General features: G+C 35.8%; 2 protein-coding genes across 3 annotated transcripts in view; both read left to right on the top strand.

Moving 5' to 3' along the window:
* The window catches only part of TP63 (tumor protein p63), a 267,957-nt gene extending 243,542 nt beyond the window's left edge, over positions 1 to 24,415 (top strand). For both annotated transcript variants that reach the window (XM_060150266.1, XM_060150267.1), the window contains 2 exons: positions 21,830 to 21,865; positions 24,016 to 24,415. In XM_060150266.1, coding sequence (XP_060006249.1) covers positions 21,830 to 21,865; positions 24,016 to 24,079 — 100 coding nt within the window. In that variant the 3' untranslated portion in view covers positions 24,080 to 24,415. The remainder of the gene's footprint in view (positions 1 to 21,829; positions 21,866 to 24,015) is intronic.
* Positions 1,335 to 1,652, top strand: LOC132520532 (TP53-regulated inhibitor of apoptosis 1-like). The gene is given in 2 exon segments (XM_060149273.1): positions 1,335 to 1,396; positions 1,398 to 1,652. Coding segments are annotated over 2 exon segments (198 nt in total). The 5' UTR covers positions 1,335 to 1,355; the 3' UTR covers positions 1,555 to 1,652.
* Positions 24,416 to 24,782: the final 367 nt, after the last annotated feature.

Genomic DNA, 24,782 nt, shown 5'->3' on the forward strand with positions numbered 1-24,782 from the left:
CTTTCTTGTTTTTTTACTTGGTAAACGCATCTCTTGTGAGATAATTAAAGAACCAGCAGAAATCTTAAGATCACCAAAGAATAACAACTAGTTCTAGCGACAGAATCTCTGGCTTAAGAATCTCAGAATATAGTTTTTGAATCAGCCTTACGCATCCGTGGCTCACTCCCATAGCAATATCCCTCATGTTATTCATCCCATCCTTTATCCCATTTTTCTCTTCTTACATTTTTATTTATTACTTAGCCTGAAGTAATGACCCTCTCCTGTTACTCCTAGTCCCACTTCAAGTGTGCACTCAAATGTCACCCTCATGTTCTCCCTTGTCATTTTAGGAAAACTATATTATTCTTCTGTCTGCATTCCTGCAGTACGTGGCTTATACATCTTTGCATACTATTTCTACTCTCTACTATACCAGTCACATGGTTGTCTGTTATTTTCCTGTTATTAGATTGCAAGCCCCTTTAAGTCAGTAAATGTGGAATTCATACCCATAGGCCTACTTAGAGTCCAATTTGTGCCCTAAGCAGTGTAGACAGGTGATAATAAATCATGAGTGAATGGATTATAAAAAGTATTTGAGAATCTTTACAATAATAGATATAGATACAATAAGACAATTAAGTTACAAATAAAAGAAATATTTTTATGGGAACAAGAAATGAAAATATAAAGCAAGGTCAATAGAGTTATTGTAGTGGAGCATTAAAAGTAACATTAACTTCCTGGCAACTGATGAAAAAAGAGAGTTAAAGAACAAGATTACTCATATGAATTGGATAGGAGTAAGTGGAAACTGAAACTAGACCAGTTCTCACAAAGACTGAAATTGAGTCTCAAATTATCACAATCCCTTATAGAATTGAGATGATCAACCTTTTTTTCTGTGAGCTAAAAGAAAATAAAATACCCTTCGGAGGAAGAAAAAAATACAGAGATGCAATAATTTTTATATACAAGGCCAAGCATTCAATCAAAAATTACCAGTTAGGCCAACAATAAGATAAAATGGTGAAGACAAAAACAAACAAAGGAAACATAGCCCAACAGGTGAAAAAACACACAGAAAAAAAAAAAAAAGTATTTTTCCAAACTGACAGAGGGAATTAATCCACAGATTCAAAAAGTTCTATATAAAACCACCCTTAGACACATCAGGGAAAAAATACGGAAAAGAAAACAAAAGCAGAAAGAAAATTTTAAAAGCATCCAGAAAAAACAGACACGTTTCTTTCAAGGAAGTAAAAGACTGATAAGTTAACTCTTCAAAGGAAATTATGGGACATCTGAGAGCTGCTGTCAGCACCACAGACGCAGATGCCACAAACAGCATAGGGGAGGCTTGCACCAACATGAAGCATGAGTACAATTAGTTCTTCAATCACTTGTTTGCACAGATTCCTCAAGGGGGATGGCTCTGGGGACCCGGGCACCTACCTCTTCAAGCGCTACCAGCAGTGTGTTCAGAAAGCAATAAAGGAGAAGGAAATTCCTATTGAAGGACTGGAGTTCATGGGTCATGGCAAAGAAAAGCCTGAAAGCTCTTCTTGACCTTGACAGTCACCTTGAAAATGGACTCCTCAAATCAGGAAGTTGAGAACTCTGTATCGTGTCCATTAAAGCTGTGAAGATAACATCGATTTGATGCATTTGGGCAGGTGGAGGTGTTACCTTTCTTCCTTCTTGATATTTTTGTCTCACTTGTAAAAGATGATGAACCATCACTCTTTGCTTTGTGATTTCTGGCTTTGGCATCTCAGCAGGAACGTAGTGTGCTAAATAATGGGATTATGGTTGCAATAGTTGGTCTGGGATCAATTTTAAATATATCTTGTGTGTAAATGCTGATAAGCTTGTCAGGACGACCACGGTTGCCTGAGTTATGCTTTGAAGGACATTATGTATACCATACTGGGCTTATTATTCATGGAAGCAACTGGTTAGGATCTCTGTTTTCTCTCAGGGAGCTAATGCTCTGGAAAGGATTCCTAGCACAACAGTTTTGATCAGTGCTTGAGAGCACAGTTTCATTTTTATATAGTAACTTAACTGTTAAGATTGCTGGTGGACTGGGTTAGCTAAGAGGAAGACAGCTTTTAACCGTTCCCTACCTTAACTAGAGGTGTCAGATCTCATATTAAGATGTGAAAGCTTCAAGAACACTGCAGTGAACACCATTTCAGAACTCATGGTGTAGTTTAGGAATTAAGATCCTTGGAGTGGCTATGGAAGAAGATCCTAAATTTAAAAGATTTGCTCTTGCTAACTTTCAACTTAAGTCAATGAATTAAGTCAACCTGTATATCATAGAAGTGCCAAAATGCTGCATCTGGTTAAGGGGTGGCAGGGAGGAAGAGTTTGCTTCATTTGCCTTGTTTACCCACCCTACCTGTAGTCATGAAGACTGAAACAAATTGTAACATTTAGTTTCCATTATATGCCCCTGGAACTCAGTGCACTTTATGGAACAACTATCGCCCTGTAATCCCATACATCCCATATATACACTGGGGGGAGTTTTATATGTTTTATAATTTAAAAATGAAGATTTATCTAAGCTAGGTAGTATGGTATAACAAATGGAAACCTCACTGATTTCTCAACTTTCTACAGTAAGTTACACAAATATCTTTTTTTTTAATGCCTTAGTTCAGACTCTTTCATTTCTCCCCTGGGCTATTACAATGCCTTTTCTTTTTTTTTTTTTTTCCCAAATCTATTTATTCACTTATTTTTATTCATCTATTTTTTTGGCTGCGTTGGGTCTTCACTGCTGCACGTGGGCTTTCTCTAGCTGCGAGGAGTGGGGGCCACTCTTCGTTGTGGTGCGCAGGCTTCTCATTGCGGTGGTTTCTCGTTGCAGAGCACAGGCTCTAGGCGTGCGGGCCTCAGCAGTTGTGGCACGTGGGCTCAGCAGCTTTGGCTCATGGGCTCCAGAGCACAGGCTCAGTAGTTGTGGTGCACGGGCTTAGTTGCTCCACAGCATGTGGGATCCTCCCAGACCAGGGCTCAAACCCGTGTCCCCTGCAATGGCAGGAGGACTCCCAACCACTGCGCCACCAGGGAAATCCCGAAATATCTTCTTAAATTGTTTATATAATGGCACCCAAAAAATGTCAGGGTCAGGTGGGCCCTTACACACTTTAGAATGTCAGGTAGTCTCCGTAATTGCATATCTTGAGTAATGTGGTTCAATTTTTTATGTGCCCATATAGTATGAAATTTGATTTACAGAAGGCCTAGATTCTATTACCTCTTCTCCACTTTACCAATTAGTAACTTCATATTTAACATGACCAGTCCTTACTGTCATTGCAATACATTTTGCATTTATATTTTGACAGGTTAAGGTCCATGATACAAAAGTTATTTGGAACCCAGCTGAGGGAGGCCAGGCAGCAAGCTGGAGTTAATTATATCTGTCCTGAAATAAGCCTGGCCACAAGCTGGTCAAAACCTTGCACTGTTTTGAATCTTACCACAAAACTGTTTGGTTGAGCTTTGAGAATAAAACAAATTTTATTGAAATTGCTACTGAGGGAATATTTTTTCTGAATGTTCCTCATGCTATTTTGACTTTATCCTGCCCATAAAATGATTCCAACTATCTCAGCTATTTCAAGGGCTTTACATTTTGAAGAGGAAATTTTATTGCTCTTTAAGGGTGGTTTTGTAAGTATTGCTGTTGTTTCTCCTAATTCTTATGGCTACAGGAAGGTTTTAATTCCAGAAACAAATAAAGCCAGCACTATATGCAAAAAATAAATAAATAAATAAATAAGGGAAATTATGAAAGCCATAAGAAAATAAAATGATACTGAAAAACAATGAAGAATAAATCTTACAATCTAAAATTATATACCAAGGGAAAATATCTTTCAAAAGTAAACATAAAATAGAGACATTTTCAAATAAATAGTGAGAAGATTCACTGGCATCAGACAGGAACTAAATGATATACTAAAAGGTATCCTTTCAGTAGAAGGAAAATGATCCTAATTTTCAGAAATGCAAGAAGGAAATTATCTTACAGAAATGTAAATAGGAAAAAGTAATCACTGGGAAGTAAGTAAATAAAAATGAATATTGATGATATAAGCAATACTGGTAATATAATGTGGGGTTTAAAATATATGTATAATTAAAACACTCAACAATAATAACAAAAAGGGCTGAATGGGGAAAATAGAATTTAATTGTCCCTAATTCCTCACATTTTCCTGAGAGATAGACAAAGTGCTAGTATAGAGTAGGTGCTAATAATTCCAGGATTTATGCTGTAACCCTTAAAAGAAGAGAAAAATAATTTATAACTAATAAGCTAATAGGTGGGAAAATGGAATAATAAATTAAAAAATGATTAATAAAAAGAAGACAACAAAAGAAAAAAGAGGAACAGATTGAGCAAACAAAAAACAAATAGAAAGATAGGTTTAAACTTAAAAATATCAGTGATAAATTATCTGTAAACAGACTACATATTTCAGATTTGATAAAAATAAAAATGCACATTCAATTTATGGGTCACACTATAAACATAAATCTGTAGAGAAGTTAAAAATAAAGGAGTTGAAAAAGATATTAACCAAAATTTACCAAGTGTTATTCTATTAACCTCAGGCAAAGTAGGCATTAAGGCAAAAAACATTATTAGAAATAATAAGAAATAAAAATTGTAACAATTATAATTCTGCCTGTACCTAATAACACAGTCTCAATATATAGAGTAAAATGTGATATAACTACAGTCAAGGTGAGAGATTTAAAACTTTCTCTAAATATCTGATAGGAAAAGCAGACAAAAGTCAGTACACACAGAGAAGAGTTGAACTATATGATTAACAAACTTGATCTTAATGTTCCAAAGTATTAAAATAATAGAGTATGTTTACTAGAAAAATATAATATAGCATACTTACAAACATAATGTAAAAATCTCAAATGTTTGCATATTAACCAGTATACTTCTAAAATAATCCATGGGTCAATGAATAAATTACAATGTAAATTACAAAATATTTTCAATGGCATACAGAAAAATGTGGCATATGAAAACTTGTATTATACAGCTAAAACTGAGGTAAAAGAAAAACTTTTGACTGTACAGGCATGTATTGATACTAGAAAAGAAAAGTATATTATATACATTTGTATAATATACAAATGAAAATTTAAATCATAATATGAAAATAAGATTATTGAATATAACATTAAAGTAAACCTGTGAAAATAACATTAAAGTGAACAGAAAGAAGATAAGTTCAGAGTACAAATTAACAAATAAAACCCAAAAGTACAATAGAGAATATTAAAAAGCTGAAAAAAATTAATGAAATGATAAACATTATAGCAAGATTGATCAAGAAAACAAAAAAGGACAAATGACCAGAATTAGGGAGAAAAATGAGACATCATTATTAATACAGATATTAGATAATAAGAGAGTGTTAAGAAAAAATTTTGACCAATAAATTTGCAAATTAAATAAAATGAACAAACTCATGAGATCATAATTTACCAAAACAGACACAGAAAGAAAGAAAAAATCTAAATAGTCCAATATCTGATTTTTAAAAAAGAGTTTGTAATTTTAAAACATCTCACAAAAAATACTTGTCAGGCACAGATGGCTTCAGAAGTAAAAGTTCTCAAACATTTGTAAAAGGAGGAACATCGCAGAAAGAACAAACAAAGGCAAAATAAAACATTTTTTCTTTTTCTTAATTGATCTAAAAGATAATCATTTGCTGAACATATAAGAAAAACAATGTTTTGGATAGTTATAGCATATAGATAAGTGAAATGGATGACAACAATGCCATCAGAAATAGAAGGGAGGAACTAAGAATCTTCTGTTATAAAATATCTGCATTACATGTAAGTGGTATAGTGTTGTTTAGACAGTGGACTTTGATTAACTTGAAATGGATATTGCAAACAATAGGGTGATCATTAAATAATTTGGAATAAGTATAATAGATTTGCTCAGAGAGGAGATAAATGCCATCATATATAATAATCAGGAAAAGTTTTAATTAAATTAAGTCAGAAAAGAGGGAAAAAAGAAACAAATATCAATCCAACTATGTCAATAATCACTTTAAATGTGAATGGTCTAAACACGTTGAAGAGAATAAAATGTCAGAGTGAATAAAAACAAACAGGACGCAAGAGTACATTGTTTTTACAAGAAACTCATTTTAAATATAAAGACTCAAATAGGTTATTAAGTAAAGACATACCATGCTAACTATAATCAAAAGAAAGCTAGAGTAATTTTATTAACTTCAGACAAAGCAGACTTCAGAACAAGGAAGAAGAACAGAGTAGGAAGACTAAAATCAATAGAAGAGAATAGAGGCCAGAAATAGACCCATACAAATATAGTCAACTGACAAATGTACAAAACCAATTCCATAGTGAAAGGATAGCTTTTCAATAAATGGTACTGGATGTCCATATGCAAAAAAAAAAAAACAGTAAGGAAAATAAAAATTAACCTAGATAGAACTTACACCTTTCACAAAAATTAAGTCAAAATGAATCATAGACCAAAATGTAAAATGCAGAACTATAAAACCTTTAGAAAAAGAACAGGAGAAAAATCCATGTGATGGGTTTTTAGATACAACACCACATGTACAATCCATGAAATAAAATTTTAAAAATCATCAATTGGTCAATCCCAATCTCCCAATTCATCCCACCACCACCCCATCCCCCTTGGTATCCATACATTTGTTCTCTACGTCTTTGTCTCTATTTCTGCTTTGTAAATAAGATTGACTATACCAATTTTTTCAGATTCCACATATATGCATTAATATACGATATTTGCTTTTCTCTTTCTGACTCATTTCACACTGTGTGACACTCTCTAGGTCCATCCACATCTCTACAAATGACCCAATTTCATTCCTTTTTATGGTTGGGTAATATTCCATTGTGTATATGTACCACAGCTTCTTTATCCATTCCTCTGTTGTTGGACATTTAGGTTGCTTCCATGTCCTGGCTATTGTAAATAATACTTCAATGAACATTGGGGGTGCATGTGTCTTTTTGAATTATGGTTTTCTCTGGGTATACGCCAGATTGCTGGGTCATGTTGGGGTTGATATATATACACTATTGATACTACATATAAAACACACAACTAATGAGAACCTACTGTCTAGCACATGGAACTCTACTCAATGCTCTGTGGTGACCTAAATGAGAAGGAAATCCAAAAAGGGGGGATATACATATAAGTATAGCTGATTCACTTTGCAGTGCAGTATAAACTAACACAATATTGTAAAGCAACTATACTTCAATAAAAAAATCATTTGGGCTTTATTAAAATTAAAAGCTTCTCTTTTGAAGATAATGTTAAGAGAATGAAATACAAGCCACAGATTTAGATAAAATTCTTGTAAAACACATAACTGATAAAGGGCTTATATCCAAAATGTACAGAGATCTCTTAAAAATCAACAATAAGAAAACAAACAAGCCAATAGAAATGAGCAAAGGATCTGAGCAGACACCTCATGGCAAATAATCATGAAAAGATGCTCAACATAATTTGTCATTAGAGACTTTCAAATTAAAACAATGAGATACTACTATGCATCTACTAGAATGGCTGAAAATTTAAAAATTGAAAACAAAACCTGACAATACTGATCACTGCTGCAAATGCAAAGAAATAGGGACTTTCATTTAGTGCTGGTGGAAATGCAAAATAGTATTTAAAGGTTGGAAGACAGTTTGTTAGCTTCTTACAAGGCTAAACTTATTCTTATAACATGATCCAGCAATTGCACTCCTAGGTTAATACTCAATTCATATGAAGAGTTATACCTACTCCAAAATCTGCACAGAAATATTTACAGCAGATTTATTCATTTTCACCCATCCTGGAAGCAGCCAAGGTGTTCTTCAATAGGTGAGGGGATAAACAAATTGTGATACATCCATGCAATTGATACTATGCAATGATAAAAATAAGTAGCCTATTGAGTCATGAAAAGACATCTAAGAACCTTAAATGTTGGTTGCTATGTGAAAGAAGACAGTCTGAAAAGGCTACATAGTGTATCATTCCAATTATATGATATTCTGAAAAAGGCAAAACTATAGAAAGAATTAAAATATCAGTGGTTGTCAGGGGCTCAGGGAGAGGAGGAGATGGTTGAATAATTGACACATGGATGATTTTTAGGTCAGTGAAACTATCCTGTATGATATTGTGTATATACATAACATCATGTGTTCATCAAAACCCATAGAACTTTATAGTACATAACATAACCCTTAAGGTATGTCAATTTTAAGCAATCACTTAGGAAATCGGAGAATCCCAGGAAGGAGGGTAGACTGTGACGAGGAAATTTAACTGTATTACAAATATATAAAATAACCTCCCGGAAGGGCTTAAGGGAAAAGGTGTTGGATGAAATTTGGAAATTAGTTGAGTGCGTAAAACTAAAAGCAAAAGGAATTGCACATAAGCATTGTACTCTAGTTAATAACGTTGCTTCCAATGGGAGTAAGGGTATTAATTCCTAAACTGCTATATGTATACTTAAACTGACCAATTAAGTAAGTGAATGGTAGGAGCTGGATGGATTTCTCACTGTTGGCATGAGGGTTTACAGATAAGCAGATTAAGGGGACTAGAGTTATCAACGTTTTGGGGTTTTTTTTAATTGTTTAATTTAATTTTATTTATTTTTTTATACAGCAGGTTCTTATTAGTCATCAATTTTATACACATCAGTGTATACATGTCAATCCCAATCACCCAATTCATCACACCACCACCACCACCACCCTGCCACTTTCCCTGCTTTGTGTCCATACGTTTCTTCTCTACATCTGTGTCTCATTTTCTGCCCTGCAAACTGGTTCATCTGTACCATTTTTCTAGGTTCCACATATACGCGTTAATATACGATATTTGTTTTTCTCTTTCTGACTTACTTCACTCTGTATGACAGTCTCTAGATCCATCCATGACTCAACAAATGACCTACTTTCATTCTTTTTTATGGCTGAGTAATATTCATTGTGTATATGTACCACTTCTTCTTTACCCATTCATCTGTCAATGGGCATTTAGGTTGCTTCCATGACCTGGCTATTGTAAATAATGCTGCAATGAATATTGGGGTGAATGTGTCTTTTTGAATTATGGTTTTCTCTGGGTATATGCCCTGTAGTAGGATTGCTGGATCATATGGTAGGTTTATTTTTAGTTTTTTAAGTAACCTCTATACTGTTCTCCATAGTGACTGTATCAATTTGCATTCCCACCAACAGTGCAAGAGGGTTCCCTTTTCTCCACACTCTCTCCAGCATTTGTTGTTTGTAGATTTTCTGATGATGCCCATTCTAACTGGTGTGAGGTGATACCTCACTGTAGTTTTGATTTGCATTTCTCTAATAATTAGTGACGTTGAGCAGCTTTTCATGTGCTTCTTGGCCATCTGTATGTCTTTGGAGAAATGTCTATTTAGGTCTTCTGCCCATTTTTGGGTTAGGTTGCTTGTTTTTTAATATTGAGCTGCATGAGCTGTTTATATATATTGGAGATTAATCCTTTGTCCACTGATTCATTTGCAAATATTTTCTCCCATTCTGAGGGTTGTCTTTTCGTCTTGTTTATGGTTTCCTTTGCTGTGCAAAAGCTTTGAATTTTCATTAGGTCCCATTGTTTATTTTTGTTTTTATTTCCATTACTCTAAGAAGTGGATCAAAAAAGATCTTGCTGTGATTTATGTCAAAGAGTGTTCTTCCGATGTTTTCCGCTAAGAGTTTTATAGTGGCCGGTCGTACATTTAGGTCATGAATCCATTTTGAGTTTATTTTTGTGAATGGTGTTAGGGAGTGTTCTAATTTCATTCTTTTACATGTAGCTGCCCAGTTTTCCCAGCACAACTTATTGAAGAGATTGTTTCTTCTCCATTGTATATCCTTGCCTCCTTTGTCATAGATTGGTTGACCATATGTGTGTGGGTTTATCTCTGGGCTTTCTATCTTGCTCCATTGATCTATGTTTCTGTTTTTGTGCCAGTACCAGACTGTCTTGATTACTGTAGTTTTATAGTATAGTCTGAAGTCAGGGAGTCTGATTCCTCCAGCTCTGTTTTTTTCCCTAAAGACTGCTTTGGCTATTCGGGGTCTTTTGTGTCTCCATATAAATTTTAAGATTTTTTTGTTCTAGTTCTGTAAAAAATGGGTAATTTGATAGGGATTACATTGAATCTGTAGACTGTTTTGGGTAGTACAGTCATTTTCACAATATTGATTCTTCCAATCCAAGAACATGGTATATCTCTCCATCTGTTGGTACCATCTTTAATTTCTTTCATCAGTGTCTGATAGTTTTCTGCATACAGGTGTTTTGTCTCCCGAGGTAGGTTTATTCCTAGGCATTTTATTCTTTTTTTTTGCAATGGTAAGTGGAAGTGTTTCCTTAAATTCTCTTTCAGATTTTTCATCATTAGCATATAGGAATGCAAGAGATTTCTGTGCATTAATTTTGTATCCTGCAACTTTACCAAATTCATTGATGAGCTCTAGGAGTTTTCTGGTGGCATCTTTAGGATTCTCTATGTAGAGTGTCATGTCACCTGCAAACAGTGACAGATTTACTTCTTCTTTTCCAATCTGTATTCCTTTTAATTCTTTTTCTTCTCTGATTGCCGTGGCTAGGACTTCCAAAACTATGTTGAATAATAGTGGTGAGAGTGGACATCCTTGTCTTGTTCCTGATCTTAGAGGAAATGCTTTCAGTTTTTCACCATTGAGAATGATGTTTGCTGTGGGGTTGTCATATATGGCCTTTATTTTGTTGAGGTAGGTTCCCTTTATGCCCATTTTCTGGAGAGTTTTTATCATAAATCAGTGTTGAATTTTGTCAAAAGCTTTTTCTGCATCTATTGAGATGATCATATGGGTTTTATTCTTCAACTTGTTAATATAGTGTATCACATTGATTGATTTGCATATATTGAAGAATCTTTGCATCCCTGGGATAAATCCCACTTGATCATGGTGTATCATCCTTTTAATGTGTTGTTGGCTTCTGTTTGCTAGTATTTTGTTGAGGATTTTTGCATATATATTCATGAGTGGTATTGGTCTGTAATTCTTTTGTGTATAATATCTTTGTCTGGTTTTGGTATCAGGGTGATGGTGGCCTCATAGAATGAGTTTGGGAGTGTTCCTTCCTCTGCAATTTTTTGGAAGAGTTTGAGAAGGATGGGTGTTAGCTCTTCTCTAAATGTTTGATAGAATTCACCTGTGAAGCCATCTCACCCTGGACTTTTGTTTGTTGGAAGATTTTTGATCACAATTTCATTACTTGTGATTGGTCTGTTCATATTTTCTATTTCTTCCTGGTTCAGTCTTGGAAGGTTATGCTTTTCTAAGAATTTGTCTTTTTCTTCCAGGTTGTCCATTTTAATGGCATAGAGTTGCTTGTAGTAGTATCTTAGGATGCTTTGTATTTCTGCAGTGTCAGTTGTAACTTCTCCTTTTTCATTTCTAATTTTACTGACTTGAGTCCTCTCCCTCTTTTTCTTGATGAGTCTGGCTAATGGTTTATCAATTTTGTTTATCTTCTCAGAGATCCAGCTTTTAGTTTTACTGATCTTTGCTACTGTTTTCTTTGTTTCTATTTCATTTATTTCTGCTCTGATCTTTATGATTTCTTTCCTTCTGCTAACTTTAGGTTTTGTTTGTTCTTTCTCTAGTTCCTTTAGGTGTAAGGTTAGATTGTTTATTTGAGATTTTTATTGTTTCTCGAGGTAGACTTGTATAGCTATAAACTTCCCTCTTAGAACTGCTTTTGCTGCATCCCATAGGTTTTGGATCATCATGTTTTCATTGTCATTGTCTCTACATATTTTTTGATTTCCTCTTTGATATCTTCAGTGATCTTTGGTTACCTAGTAACATACTGTTTAGCCTCCATGTGTTTGTGTTTTTTACGTTTTTTTCCCTGTAATTAATTTCTAATGTCATAGTGTTGTGGTCAGAAAAGATGCTTGATATGATTTCAGTTTTCTTAAATTTACTGAGGCTTGATTTGTGACCCAAGATGTGATCTATCCTGTAGAATGTCCTGTGCACACTTGAGAAGAATCTGCTGTTTTTGGATGGAATGTCCTATAAATATCAACTAAATCTATCTGGTCTATTGTGTCATTTAAAGCTTCCAGTTCCCTATTTATTTTCATTTTGGATGATCTGTCCATTGGTATAAGTGAGGTGTTAAATCCCCCACTATTACTGTGTTACTGTCAATTTCCTCTTTTATAGCTGTTAGCAGTTGCCTTATGTATTGAGATGCTCCTATGTTGGGTGAATATATATATATATATATATATATATATATATATATATATATATCTTCTTCTTGGATTGATTCCTTGATCATTATGTAGTGTCCTTCCTTGTCTCTTGTAACATTTTTTATTTTAATGTCTATTTTATTTGATATGAGTACTGCTACTACAGCTTTCTTTTGATTTCCATTTGCATGGAATATCTTTTTCCTTTCCCTCACTTTCAGTCTGTATGTGTCCCTGTTTCTGAAGCAGGACTCTGGTAGACAGCATATATATGGGTCTTGATTTTGTATCCATTCAGCAAGCCTGTGTATTTTGGTTGGAGCATTTAATCCATTCACGTTTAAGGTAATTATCAATAGGTATGTTTCTATGACCATTTTATTAATTGTTTTGGGTTTGTTTTTGTAGGTCCTTTTCTTCTCTTGTGTTTCCCACTTAGAGAAGTTCCTTTAGCATTTGTTGTAGAGCTGGTTTGGTGGTGCTGGATTCTCTTAGGTTTTGCTTGTCTGTAAAGCTCTTGATTTCTCCATCAAATCTGAATGAGATCCTTGCTGGGTAGAGTAATCTTGGTTGTAGGTTCTTCTCTTTCATCACTTTAAGTATATCATGCCACTCCCTTCTGACTTGTAGAGTTTCTGCTGAGAAATCAGCTGTTAACCTCATGGGAGTTCCCTTGCATGTTATTTGTCATTTTCCCTTGCTGCTTTCAATAATTTTTCTTTGTCTTTAATTTTTGCCAATTTGATTACTATGTGTCTCAGAGTGTTTCTCCTTGGGCATATCCTGTATGGGACTTGCTGCCGTTCCTGGACTTGGGTGGCTATTTCCTTTCCCATGTTAGGGAAGCTTTTGCCTATAATCTCTTCAAATTTTCTCTCGAGTCCTTTCTCTTTCTCTTCTCTTTCTGGGACCTCTATAATGCGAATGTTGTTGCCTTTAATGTTGTTCCAGAGGCCTCTTGGGCTGTCTTCATTTCTTTTCATTCTTTTTTCTTTATTCTGTTCTGCAGCAGTGATTTCCACCATTCTATCTTCCAGGTCACTTATCCGTTCTTCTGCCTCAGTTATTCTGCTGTTGATTCCTTTTAGTGTAGTTTACATTTTAGTTATTGTATTGTTCATCTTTGTTTGTTTGTTCTTTAATTCTTCTAGGTCTTTGTTAAACATTTCTTGTATGTTCTTCATCTTTGCCTCCATTCTTTTTCCGAGGTCCTGGATCATCTTCACTATCATTATTATGAATTCTTTTACTGGAAGGTTGCCTATCTCCACTTCATTTAGTTGCTTTTCTGGGGTTTTATCTTGTTCCTTCATCTGGTTCATAGCCCTCTGCCTTTTCATCTTGTCTATCTTTCTGTGAATGTGGTTTTTCTTCCACAGGCTGCAGGATTGTAGTTCTTGCTTCTGCTGTCTGCCTTCTGGTGGAGGAGGCTATCTAAGAGGCTTGTGCAATTTTCCTGATAGGAGGGACTGGTGGTGGGTAAAACTGACTGTTGCTCTGGTGGGCAGAGCTCAGTAAAACTTTAATCTGCTTGACTGCTGATGGGTGGGGCTGGGTTCCCTCCCTGTTGGTTGTTTGGCCTGAGACAACCCAACACTGAGGCTACCTGGGCTCTTTGGTGGGGCTAATGGCAGACTCTGGGGGGGCTCAAGATAAGGAGTACTTCCCAGAACTTCTGCCAGTGTCCTTGTCCCCATGGTGAGCCACAGCCACACCCCCGTCTCTGCAGGAGACCCTCCAACACTAGCAGGTAGGTCTGGTTCAGTCTCCCCTGGTGTCACTGCTCCTTCCCCTGGGTCTCAATGTGCACACTACTTTGTGTGTGCCCTCCAAGAGTGGAGTTTCTCTTTCCCCCAGTCCTGTCAAAGTCCTGCAATCAAATCCCACTAGACTTCAAAGTCTGATCCTCTAGGAATTCCTCCTCATGTTGCCGGACCCCCAGGTTGGGAGGCCTGACGTGGGGCTCAGAATCTTCACTCCAGTGGGTGGAATTCTGTGGTATAAGTGTTCTCCAGTCTGTGAGTCACCCACCCAGCAGTTATGGGATTTGATTTCACTGTGATTGCACCCCTCCTACCGTCTCATTGTGGCTTCTCCTTTGTCTTTGGATGCGGGTTATTTTTTTGGTGAGTTCCAGTGTCTTCCTGTTGATGATTGTCCAGCAGCTAGTTGTGATTCTGGTGTTCTCACAAGAAGGAGTGGGAGCACGTCCTTCTACTCCGCCATCTTGGTTCAGGGTTCCTCATATGCTTTCCGTTATCTATGTTTTAACTGATTATATTTGGAGACATCAGTATGAACTCAAGTTTAGCTTAAATTATACATATAGTTGTTTACAAATAGAAATACTTATACATATTATATATTCACTGGTTAGTATATTCCCTTGTTCTGTCAGTTGATGACATGTACAACTTTTTAGAATGATACAAATTATTGAAACCAACACAAAAGAAAGAGAAAATATGAATAGCCTTATATCTATTAGAGAAATTGAAATAGTAATTTGAAAGTTTCATCCATGTAAAACCCTAGTCCTTATGGCTTCACTATTTTTAAAAGTCCTATACAAATTTTTTCATAAAAAGGAGGAAATATTTGCCTACTCATTTTATGAAGTCAACATTACACTAATACCAAAACCAGACTAAAACACTATCAAAAAGGAAAGGAAAAAAAAAAAAAAAGAAAGGAAAGGGAAAAAAAAGGAAAGGAAAAAAAGGAAAAAAAAAAGAAGAAGAATCTGGAAGACCAGTCTTCTTCAGAAATACAGATGCAAAAATTCTTAGCAAAATATTAGCAACTTAAACCAAGCAATATGTAAAAACTACATCAAATGGGGTTTTTCCCAGGGATGCAAAATTGAAGATTACACATTTAATCAATCAAATTCATAATATAAAAAGAATAAATGAGAAAATATTATCATTAAATAGATACAGATATAACATTGACAATACCCATTCATTATAAAAACTCTCCTCAAATTAGAAATAGAAGACACTTTCTTTAACTTGATGAAGGGCAATTTCCAATGGAAATAGAAAGTAACTTCATACTTAATGGTAAAAAGAGAAATTGACAAAACTGCGCTGGTTGTAAAAAAGGGTTTGAAGAAAACAAGAAAACTTTTTTTTTCTTTTTTTGATTCCTGCTTATGAATTGACACAGTTAACTTCTGTTACAGGTAAGGTCAAATGAGCACTTTATTCACTTCGATGGGAATATGAATTGGTGTAATCTTTTAGGAAAACAACTCCACAACATGTTCAAGGAGCTTTAAAATGATCATACCCTATGACCTAGAATTTTCAATTCCTAGAATCTTCTAGAGAATCTTATCAAATATACAGGTAAATATCTAAGTATAAGAAAGGTTACTGAATAAGTTTTTTTTTCATGGAACCATATATCGAACTTGAATTGAAAATGATGGTAATTAAGATTCCTTCACTTTCCTTTTTGTGCACACACTTTACCTCCTAATCTATTTAGGAACTCAATTGTTTGCTCCTCCTACAACAAAGGGAGGACAAAAGAAAGGAAAGACATTCAACTATTCTGTGACCTGTCTTTAAACTGACAAAGAAAGGAGTTCCCTGTGGGTGACAAGACTGGTCCAGGAAGGCTTACAGCTCATAGGCAGCTGAACAGAAACAAACAAACAAACAAAAGCTGTGCTCCTCAAAGAGTTTCAAGGAGGATAATCTTCTATGAAACTGCCCCATTTTGGAGTAGTTTGGTCAAAGTTTTTATCCATTCAGTTCAGTAGAGCATTGATGTGACAAGTGCTAACAAGACACTAAGCTCTAGGTTTTACCAGGTGGACTTTCTCTGTTAGAGATTAGGGTTCTATTCTCTCTGTAGGTTCTTGAGATCATTCCACCCCTCTTCACATTTCACCCCTCTAGGCACAATCTCAACAGAGTGGCTTACGTTTTAAACTAATGCTCTTCGTTCCATCATCTCAGGCTATTTATAGAGATGCTTACTCTATTAACTAAAAATAACTTTATAATTTTCGAATACCAAGCAATAGATCATATTTTTTTCACACACACACTCATTTTGCAGCATTACTTATTGCTTATTGTGAGGTATAGGCTCAGAGGACCCAGAGAAGATCCTCTGGGGAGTGAGGATTTTTGTAGAGATCTCACCCTAAAGTAACAACAATAAACGCTAGCAATCAAAACAGCCGTTAAGGAGAGACTGGTCAAGCAAATTGTGGTATGACTATATAATATTTTTCATCCAAAAGTTATATTTATGAGCCAAGACTGAGAAAATTTCACCATTGTTTATAGTAAGTGCTCAAAAACACTTGTCGAATTAATTTGTTTTTCATGTATCTTATAGTATGGACATAATATTATATATACAATTTACATGCTGCCTGTTTCCCATTTATCACCATGAACATGCCTATAAACATTCTTTGCAAACATGACTTTTAAGTGACTGTATAATATTTCATTATACATTAGTAAACAAATTGTGACTAACTATAATAAAATATATCAGGCTTGTCCGAGGATAAAAATATAAATGTTATTTTCCTCAGACTTATTTCATTGTACCATTGTATCCTATGATAAATGTTATCAAAAGAATTTTCTCTCAAGATTTACACATGTATCTCTATCAAAAAAAGAAAGAAAAGAGAAAGTGGCCCGCTCAGAAGCAACTCTATAACTCTCCAAGGTCACCAAAGGAAACTCTGTTGGGTCTACTATGAAATGATTATATGCGCATAGAATTAATTAGTTACAATAACCTTTCATACTGAGTATATCATTTGAAATTTATAATAACCTTGTAATGTTGACATGACATACATTAATGCCATTTTAGACATGAAAATACTGAGATCAGAGAAGTGACTTACCCAAAGTCACATGGATAATTAATGATGGAACAATGGCTCAGTTTCTCTGATAACATAAATTCAATCAGTGCTCTTTTCACTACATCTTGTAGTCTTTTATAATATTGCTCTGTAAAAAATAGAAAGCACCAAGAGTGGTTTTACAAAAGAAGTACAGAGTATCTCTTGACTATATATAACCAGTACCTGTATATAAATATAAAGTCTTATGTTGTTTTTTGCCTCCATTTTAGTTTTTACCAGGCTTGCCTCTCTGATGCTCAGACATACTGAAATTCTAGGAGGAATGTTTCTTCTAATGCCTCAACTACCAGATTTTGAGAAATATTCTAAGTTCTTGCTTTGCAACAGAATTTGTAGAAAGTTTAGCAGATTGCTAAATCTTATTCTAAATCCCAGTGAAAGGAGATTGACAGTGGGGCAATGGGTATCACTGTTTGAAATTTACACTGTTTAATGTTTCTCTAATTTCAGTGGACATATGAATCACCTTAGAGAGGTTTAAAACATAGAATTCATATGATCTCTGACTGACCATATCAGATTCTCTTAGATTTGGGTTTAGAATCTGCATTTTAATAAGATATCTAGGTGGATTTAATGCAGATACTCATTAGAAATAATTCTCTATGGCTCTATAGATTTTTTTTTAGTAAGGAATGTTTGAAAAAGCAGTGAAAGGTCTTTGGAGTCCATGTGTTCCTCCACAAGGATTAAGTTTCATATAATCATGTCTTTTTAAGCAAGAACACCTCTGCCTAACTTTTGTTCCTCATTTACCCTGAAGAGAGTATTAGCTATCAAATAGAAGAAGGTGTCAACTTAGAATCAGGTCATTGGTTGCTGACTAGCTGTGTGACCCTGAAACTTTCAATAAAGTAAAGAGAATAATCCACCTGGACAAATGCATACAGTGGTATGGCAATGAAATTGAGTGATAGAAGTGAGAAAACTTTGACAACCAATTCCCACAATAAAAGAGTATTTATTAGATTAGTTCTCCTACTCTGCTTCATAGTAGAACCTGAGGAATGTCTTAAAATTTCTGATGACCAGGCATTAGTAATTTTTTAAAACTTCCCAGGGAATTTCAAAGTGCAGCCAAGTTCAAGAACAGTGGGATTAGACCAATCTTTGCATTTTTACCTTCTGGATTGGTTCAATCTCATTAGAAGTTAATAAGCATTGATAAATCACTGCTGTAAAGTCCATTCATTGGATTCTCTGGGATCAACACCACTCTCACCATAAATCAGCCATGTTTTATGATGGACAAGAGCACAGCTGCCAAGCCGGCCATTTTCATATTGTCCTTCAGTGTAGCCTTAGGTACTGATTGGCTTGGATTAAAGAAATTGGCAACCAAGTCAGAAGAGTCTCAGGAAAACAGCTGCCATGCTGTACATTGCCACAGGCAAAAGATCAGCCCTTCATTTTTGGGAATGCTAGTCATGAACCACATGTCATCAGTCTTACCAACAGCTGAGCTCCATTTTCCTTCAGTTGAGGCCGAGTCACTTTTCTAGAATGATGACAGCAATAGAAGAGGGTAGAAATAAGAGATGTGTTACTAACACAAGGATAAAGATAGCTTATCTCAATTTATTCAATGTACATGCCTCTGGGTACAATCAGTTCAGAAAATCATTAAATTATTCAGGCATCAGTCTAGATAAGGTCCTTTACCTCATAAAAGATTCATTTAGGCTTAAAGGAGGCAATGGTTTGTTTCCGATAGAGATCAACACGTAATCCCCAATTCTGTCTTGGAATTAAGAAGAAGCACCATGTGACTGAAGAAACGTGACCTGACAGGGGAATTTATTTATCACTCTCAGCCTTCTGATCGCTTCAAAGACACTTGGACCTATAGCATTGTTCCAAGTTCCTTCGTATATACCTGCATCAGAGCACCAATCTTACAATTCACTCCCTTCACCATGGGGGCAGCATGGAATCACCTCCAACACCCCTCTAGCACTTACATTAATCCTCATTGCAACATCACAAAATGTCAGCTTTCTTTTCCTACTCTCTTAAAATTTAATTCCATACCAGGAATGTGAAGAGCTGTATTTGAGTGTAGCCTTAATTTAACTAAATAACTGTAAGTAGTTCACACATTGTTTCTGAGTCTTAATTTTCTCACCTGTAAAATAGAGTTAGTAATTCTGATTCAGTAAGTTTTGGGGAGTTTTTTATTTTTTTAACATCTTTATTGGAATATAATTGCTTCACAATGGTGTGTTAGTTTCTGCTTTATAACAAAGTGAATCAGCTACACATATACATGCATCCCCATATCCCTTCCCTCTTGCGTCTCCCTCCCACCCTCCCTGTCCCACCCCGCTAGGTGGTCACAAAGCACTGAGCTGATCTCCCTGTGCTATGTGGCTGCTTCCCACTAGCTATTTATTTTACATTTGATAGTGTATATATGTCCATGTCACTCTCTCACTTCATCCCAGCTTACCCATCCTCTTCCCCATGTCTTCAAGTCCATTTGAAGACACTTTCTGAACTATAAAACTTTTACAAGTAAAATCATTATTACCATTATCCAGAAACCCAGGACGCCTAAAGAGTTTCTCTCTTCATTTAGAATATTATCTTCCAACCTTGCTATAATTTCCCATTAGTTCCAGGAGAGCTTTCGTTGTGTTATTGTTGATTCTTTGGGGTTTTCTACATAGACAATCATGTCATCATGAAAAAAGATAGTTTATTTCTTCCTTCCCAATATGTATACCTTTTATTTCCTTCTCTTGTTTTATTAGCTAGCATTAGCTAGAATTTACAGTACAATGTTGAGTAAGAGTAGTACAAGCAGACATCGTTGTCTTATTCCTGATCTTAATAGGAAAACACCTATTTTCTCGCCATTAAGTGTAATGTTATTTCCAGGTTTCTTGTAGATGTTCTTTACAAAGTTGAGGAACTTCCCTTCTATCCTTAGTTTGCTGAGAGTTTTCATCATGAATGGATATTGGATTTTGTCAGATGTTTTTACTATATCTATTGATAAAATCGTAAAATTTTTCTTCTTTAGCCTGTTGAGGTGATAGATTACACTAATTAATGTTTTGAATGTTGAACCAGACTTGCATACCTAGAATAAATCCCACTTCATCATGGTGTGTATACTTTTCATTAAACATTGTTGGATTTAATTTGTTAATATTTTCTTGAGGATTTTGCATTTTTGTTCTTGAATGGTAACTATATTTTGATACATGAGTTGGAAAGTGCAGTTGTAACAATAGTGTGAAATTGTTTCAAGTAATTTGCAACTCATTGTGGATATATTTATCCACTAGCCTGTGAACAACTCAGGAGCACTAATTGTCACATTTATTTTTGTATTATCCTAGAATGCAGCAAAGCGTATTGCATAAAGTAATACATTAATAAATATTCATTCATTCAACTGATCAAGTGAATGATTAATAATGTTAAAATTAAGTAGGAACATTTAGACCCCACTCTGTGCCTGGGACTGGGTTACGGGGACACAGAGGTGAATAAATCTCGACTCTGTCCTTATGAATATCACTGATGAGTCACAAAACTTAGAATTGTTATAAATATGATAACTACTCTAAATTTGGGGCACCATTCAATGTAAAAATGGACCAAACAGCAATATCCTGTATTTGAAAGCAAATTCTCTATAGCTAAAAGCAAATTTTCCAGTAGATTTTCAGGGTATTGAAATAGTGCAAATTATAAGTGAAATACTTATCTACTATGCAAACAAAGGGGTTAGAAAATATAGTTTGTAGGGGCAGTGGATGTGGGATTTTCCCTTTTTCTTTATTACTTTAATCACTCGATTTAATTTAATTTTTTCCTTCCCAGTCACCCCACCACCACCACTAACACTTATCTGAACTCCAGAGTAAACAATGAAATGGATACTTAGAGTACACGTAAAGTACTGGTAAAAGTGTTTGCAGTAACAAAGGTAGGACACATGTCTGCTATTGGCTTTTCTATTCAAGGGCAACACTGAACTTTGTCACAGGAATCTGAAGCATAGAGGCAGAAAGAAAGTAGTTATTTAAGAATTAAATAGAATACTGTGTGGAGTTAGTTGTCTAGAAAGATATTCTTTCATTCATGATGTAATTTACTGAACAAATATTTACCAAATTCTCATTACATGTTGGGCCCTATGCTGAGTACATCAGAGATGAATAAACTATGGTTTTCATGATTTGAAAGGAACACACAGTCAATGGAGAAAGATAAGGGATACACGTGGATAATTCTAGCTCAGTGTCTAACATAATGCAGGTGCTCTTTCAACAATTATTGAGATCCATCACTTCCCAGACACCATTCTAGGCCCTTGGGATACAGCGCTGAACCAAACAGACAAAAGTCCCTGCCTCCAGGTTACTTATAACAGGGTAAGAATTTAATGGTATTGAGAGAGAGAGAAGCTCCTAGTACCCTAACAAGAAATACAGGTAAAAAGTTATAGCGTCCTGTGGAATTAAAGGGTGGTTACATTGGATTGGGGAGAGTCAAGGAAAGTGAGCCATAAATTATAGTCTCATTTTGTTTCATTTTCTTTTCTTTTTTTGAGATTCGAAAGAAATGCAACTGAAGCAGAAAAGAACAGGTGAGTCACAGTCTACAGTGAGGCAGGCAGGTGTGTGTGTACTGGATCCTCAAGCACTTTATTGTGGCTGGTTGGGTAGGATGTGTGGTTGGGATGCTAAGACATAAAGTTGGAGAGTTAGATGTGAGTCTAGGAACTTTAAGTGCATGGCTCTGTAGCATGGATTTTGTCTTTAAGGCAGAAGAGAGCTAATGACAATTTTAAAGCAGAGGATGATGTTAGAGTGATGTCTTCAGAAAGAGGGATGTGTATCACTGAGGACTAGAGAAAGGAATTGGAAGCAAAGGCACATCTATGTTAATTTAAAACAGTGAATAAATGTGCATGCGAACCAGTTCTAGTCTAAGAACAGAAGCTGAAGGTTGTCTCCATGAACTATGCATCAAAGTGTATGATCTCAGACAAGGGCATCAAGATGCTGGAGAAGAATATTCTAGAAAGTCATAGCTGGTCTCTCAATGTCTACCCTGAGATTTATAAAGCTTTTGAGGAGATTCTACTTCATCTATGAGAAAAATAGCAGAGTCATTAAGGAGTATGATCTCAGTGTCCCCACGACCTGCTGAGTCGTGGGTGACAATGTCGACTCTACCTCTTTTTGCCCATATCCACCTCCAGGAAAAGGAAGGGCATTCAGTTCTCCCTAATATCTAGGGCCTTTTTTGTCACAGCAGTGTTCCTGTGCCTTACTTCTTATCACTTTAAGCTGAAAAAATAAAAAAGAAGCAGGGGGAACGAGAAGATACCACAGCTTTGCACATGACAGTTATTCAAAGGAAAGGGAGAGAAGTGAGGAACATCAATGGAATGGAGATGATACAGACAAGGCAGTGACAGGCACATAACTGTCTCCCAAAGATGCCAAACAGTAAAGTTTACATCTCCTTATACATGCAAGGCCATGGTATGTTGGGAAATAAGAACACAAAACAAGATAAAAGATAAAACATGAGGAAAGACAACATTAAAAAATACATATACACACTGATGGCTGGTGGATGGTTCCCAGCTATTGATGTATAAAACTATATCAAATAATTAAGTTAGCAAGTGGAATGTAAGATCACCCAGAGCCAGCCTTGCCTGGGCTTCTGAGTGCTTCTAAGACAAAGTGTCATGGAGCCTTGAGTGAAAGGACATGGGCTATTTTTTGAGTCTTAAATTTCTCAGCTCCTACTTTTCCCCTCTTTTCTCTCTCTCTCATTCACTAAACTGTGGATTTTAGGTACACGGTGCAAATTTCATGGCAACTTTAGAGAATGACATGGCTATGGTGAGCTATGGAATATTTAGGAAATGAAATTAACATTCAAAAGCTGGATCATATACTTTGTCTTAATTGTTCCTATTTACTTACTTAAGTCCATTTGTTCTTCTAACTGGCACGCTTCTCCGTGTGTGGCAAACTCCTAGTCATTTTTCAAGACCCAGCGCAGATTTAACTCCCGTGTGAAGCTTTTACTTTCCCTCTCAGCCTAAAGCTACTCTGGACTTTTAACTCCATGTTTTTCTTTTTTCTTTTGTATACATTTCATTTATAGAAATTATAAGGCATTTAATATTTTATGATCTATCTTTCACTCCAACTAGACCTAGGCCAGGGCTATCTGATTCATCTGTTTTCCCCATAGCAAATAACACAGCCCTTGCTACATTAGGGGCAGACAATACACACTGATAAAATAAACAAATGAGTAAATGAGTCGGTTGGCCACTTCCTGTCTCTTCCTGACACTATAGGTGTAACTAGTACTTTTTCAAGTACTTTGAGGACCTGCCACTCCCATGCACCATCCTCTGGCTGGCCCGGTGGGAATGTGCCTGGACTCTGCCATGTAGTTCATCCCTTTTGGGGCTGGAGAGTCATCAGACTGGGTGTTAGAAATCAGCTCTACTACCACTGAGTCACGGTGCCTCTGGGCACTATGGTTCTACTCCATGTGAAAGGTCTCTCTGCAGCATTCTTACAAGATGAGTTTTCTAATTAGTGTGCCCTTATAAGGTGCCAAGGGAATGGCTGGTCAGCATGGCGGCCCATGGATGGGGAAATTGTGGCCAAGAGACTTTGCCTAAGGCTTTTGGGTGGCTGAAACCTTCCAGTTAACATCTGGTGAGAACATAATGACTCAGTGCTCTACTCCTCTCTTCAGGTTCCCTCACCCATCAGCTATCTTCATTCTGCCAGACCTGGACCTCAAGTGCATGAAATGGTGATGTGATTCTATGACTGAGCTCTTGACTACATTCTGCACTGAAGCCAGACAGCACAGGCTTAAGGGACTTTGTCTTTAAATAGCTACAAAAGGACATGATGCTTCACTGAGTACCCTTTGAATCTAGGGCCTTCGATTGGGGCTACTCCCCAGGAAAAGGGTACTACAAGGCCTAAGAATTTACAGAATGTCGAGAGACTGATAATACCTGAATAGCAATAACACTCGCATGTATTATGCCTTATGACAGCTTAAAAGATTTGTATACTGCTGTATATAGCCTTATGAAGTATGTTTTTTTAAAAATATGTCTTTTTAAGATAAATTAATAAACTGTTCTGTGTTAAAAATTTGAAAATATTGAAAACACAAAACATAATTTTTCTTATAATCCCACTATTGTAGTTTTAGATATTTCTCTTCTCTCTCTCTGTCTATATACATATTTTTTAACATGGTTCCTGACACTGTAAGAAAGGGATGATATGATCTTCATTTAATGGGTGAGGAACTGAGATTGTAAGTTAGCTGGAAGAGTTTTAGGAATGGAAAGATTGACTACTCTGATCATTTACTAGGCAATCTTGGCTACATCTTAAAATTTCTCCTGACCCTTACTTTTCTCTCCAAAGAAATTAAAGGAATTCAGAGCCAGTGTCACTACAAGCTCAGAGCCCTGAGATGAAAGATGATCTTTAAATTCC

This window comes from Lagenorhynchus albirostris, chromosome 5 (genome assembly GCF_949774975.1).
Source record: "Lagenorhynchus albirostris chromosome 5, mLagAlb1.1, whole genome shotgun sequence".
Taxonomy (NCBI): domain Eukaryota; kingdom Metazoa; phylum Chordata; class Mammalia; order Artiodactyla; family Delphinidae; genus Lagenorhynchus; species Lagenorhynchus albirostris.